The 3,023-nt window shown below is 44.0% G+C and overlaps 1 protein-coding gene across 1 annotated transcript in view; it reads left to right on the forward strand.

Annotated features, from left to right (window-relative positions):
* The first annotated feature begins 377 nt into the window (after positions 1 to 377).
* Positions 378 to 3,023, forward strand: part of PMP22 (peripheral myelin protein 22) — a 38,921-nt gene continuing 36,275 nt past the window's right edge. The window contains exons 1-2 of the mRNA XM_019502375.1: positions 378 to 565; positions 1,573 to 1,672. Of these exons, the coding sequence (XP_019357920.1) occupies positions 488 to 565; positions 1,573 to 1,672 (178 nt within the window). The 5' untranslated portion in view covers positions 378 to 487. The remainder of the gene's footprint in view (positions 566 to 1,572; positions 1,673 to 3,023) is intronic.

A 3,023-nucleotide genomic window follows, 5' to 3' on the forward strand; every position in this document is an offset into this window, starting at 1 on the left:
TGGTCTAATTTTTCTTAAAGTTCAGTCTGCACTTTTCAGGATTTCAACGTTTGTTTAAAAGCCTGCAGTGACTTCATAGTTTCATAGTTTGATAGTTTCATAGACTTGATTTCTTTAAAACCAGTTTAGCTTTTCACTTCCACTTTTTAAATCCAGTTAGAGCTTTAAACAATCGCCCCATATTTCTTCCTCCAGAAATGCATTTGTTTCTCAAAACAGATGTTCTGCCCATGAAGAAATATATTTAATAAAAAGTGCTTAGCTCCATTAAACTTGAGACCCTTGGGTTATTCTCTGTTGATTCGGCGCCCCCTGCCGCCTGCCCGTGCAGCTATCCCTGCAGTAGACACACCCCATGTTAACAGTATGCTTGTCCCAGCCCATACAGCGCACACATACAAATGCGGAGGACTGACTGCAAGGACTGACTGTTATCATTTAAAAGTGTTTTTCTTTCCCTTCAGATCTTTCCAAGACTACGGCCAAAATGCTCCTTTTGTTGTTGGGAATCATTGTGCTTCATGTTGCAGTACTGGTGCTGCTTTTTGTTTCAACAATTGTTAGCGTAAGTACAAACTTTATTTTTCTCTCTGCTGGTGATCTTTATTTGCATGGGGGAATGGGAATGTCATTAATATGCATGGAGACTCAGGGGCCTGGGATATAGGCAGATGAGACCAGGGCACTTTTTTTCCTGCTGGTGTCAGCTTTCAGTAGAAGCCTTTAATTTTGGATTAAAGTTCTCTTTTTAGCAGCAAGTTACCAAATAATCTTGGCAAGCTGCACATCAAGTCATTCTTCTTGGTGCCTGGTGGGTTGTTACCGTATACTAAAGGAGATCAACATTCATTATAGTTTTAAGGCTTAAGATTTATATATGTAGTTCAAATGCAGGGTCAGTCCCAGCAGACTTAGGGTGCTCAGGACCTCTTCAGAACCAGTTCCCAAATAATGCAGGGTCTGAAAGGAATTAGCACATGTAACATAGGCAGATACGGGTTTTTTAAATGCAGAAAATCTGCTGAGCTAATCAATTCCAGACTGGTTTTCAAAGGACCCTCTTTTTTTTTTCCTCAACCAAAAAAAATACTTAGCAAATTATCTCAAATGAGTTGGAAGTCATGCAAAATAATTCAAGTCATTAATTCAGCCATCCAAAGAGCTGAACATTAGAGAGATGTAAAGCACTTTTCCCCCTGACAGACTTGGCAAAAGTTTAAAGAGAATAAAGAAAATCCATTTTTATGCGGAAGAGTCCAAAGCAGCTAAAGGACAAAGTAGAGAAGTTTTTCTCAATTCTCTGTAAATAAAAAAAAGAAATAATAGGAATGAGTATGTGGGCATGAATGTTTGTGTGCGTGTGTGTGTCTATGCAAATTTATGGCCTGGGGTATGTGGTTTCTTATTTCTCTGTCTGAATCCTAAGAAAACAAGAATTAACAAGCTCTGCTTTGCCAAATCTTTCATGAGAGCAGCACAAGTTTTTCCTTATTGTTTAGTCTTAAATGCTGCTCTCCCTTCGCTACCCCGCTCTGCCACCACCTCTCACAGTGTCGCGTGTCTCTCTTTCAGCAATGGCTTGTTGGTAATGGGCACACGGCAGACCTGTGGCAGAACTGCAGCTCTCTCCACGTCCCAAGTGCCTTTCAGTGCCAAACGTCATCCACAAACGGTGAGGACTCGGATATCTTCTCTGTCTTGTCTGTTTCTTCAAAAGTCAGAGCGATTTTTCTCTTTTCCTTCCTCTTTCAAACTGCTGGAAAGCAACATGTGACAAAACAGTCTCTGGGGTTTCTCTCTGGAAGGCAGGCAGCAAGGGGGCTGGTTTTGCCATTTCGCCCATCCCCAGTCACGCTGCTCTGTCTGTGGAGCTGTCTGTTTGAGGAAAGGTGGGAGAATTATACCGTAAGTTATAGACCGGGTTGGAAAAAAAAGGGGCGAGAATTTATAAAAATATAAGTCTCCTGTGACACTTGTGGTTTTCCTGCACAGCTCCTTACTTTTAACCAGACTGTGCATGCCTCATCTGTTTTGCTGGACTCCTGTCTGGGTAACATTTCATTCCACACCAGAAAAAAGGGCTTCATTCACTGCTGTGCTGAACCTTGTGCTGTCCTACCAAACAGTGAAAAACACTTCTGTTTTGCCTTTCCAGCACCTTACACTTACCTTGCCCTCACTTTGGACTGAAATAAATGATTTCACAAGCAATGGAGGAGCAGAGGCATAACTAGACACTTCTGCAGCCTGGGTGGTGCTGGGGCACAGGGCAGTGGCTGCTGACAGGCTGCCAGCAGTGGGGCAGTGGTGCTATTTTTACCACCCCCCCTTATCAGTACCTAGGGCCCTAGCTGCTCTCCCATCCCATCCCATCCTATCCTATCCCATCCCATCCCTGTTAAACTGCTATTATCAGATTCTGTGTTCAGATGTGAATCAGGGTGGAATCAGGGTGCTGCTGTCTGCTACATTAGTGTCAGTCCACAGCAACACCATAGATATCACTAGATTTGCTGTAGATTTAGGCAGAAGATCTCGAATTTGGCCTGCCCTTGGTAGCTGTGTCCCTGTGGATGATAACTCAGTGGATTGCTAGCTGGAGAAAAGTGGGGCAGGGGGTCAGGTCCTGCCCATTTGCTAGTACTTGTGGTATGTTGACAGTGCACTGAGCAGTAGTTGGGGATGACCTGATCTGACCTCTTTGCAACTTGTGCCTTGCAATTGTACTCAGGAGGTAGTACCTAGATAAATAAGCATGGGCAGCCTGTGGAGGGGGCCTCCTGTCCTGGGTATTACTGCTCGGAAAACTGTGCGGTAATTATTCCAGGCATGCCATCTGTCTGCTGAAGCAGTAGAAATGTTTTGGAGACCTAGAATCACACTTTCTCTACAGAGGATGCCCACTGTATACTTGAGATAGCAATCAGGTCCAAATCTTAGATATTGCCCCTCTGTGCTGCTGCTAGGCAACCAGGGTGCGCAAACACACACACACACACACACACACACACACACACACACAC

Source organism: Gavialis gangeticus, unplaced genomic scaffold (genome assembly GCF_001723915.1).
Source record: "Gavialis gangeticus isolate Ggan-Ray unplaced genomic scaffold, GavGan_comp1, whole genome shotgun sequence".
Lineage (NCBI taxonomy): Eukaryota > Metazoa > Chordata > Crocodylia > Gavialidae > Gavialis > Gavialis gangeticus.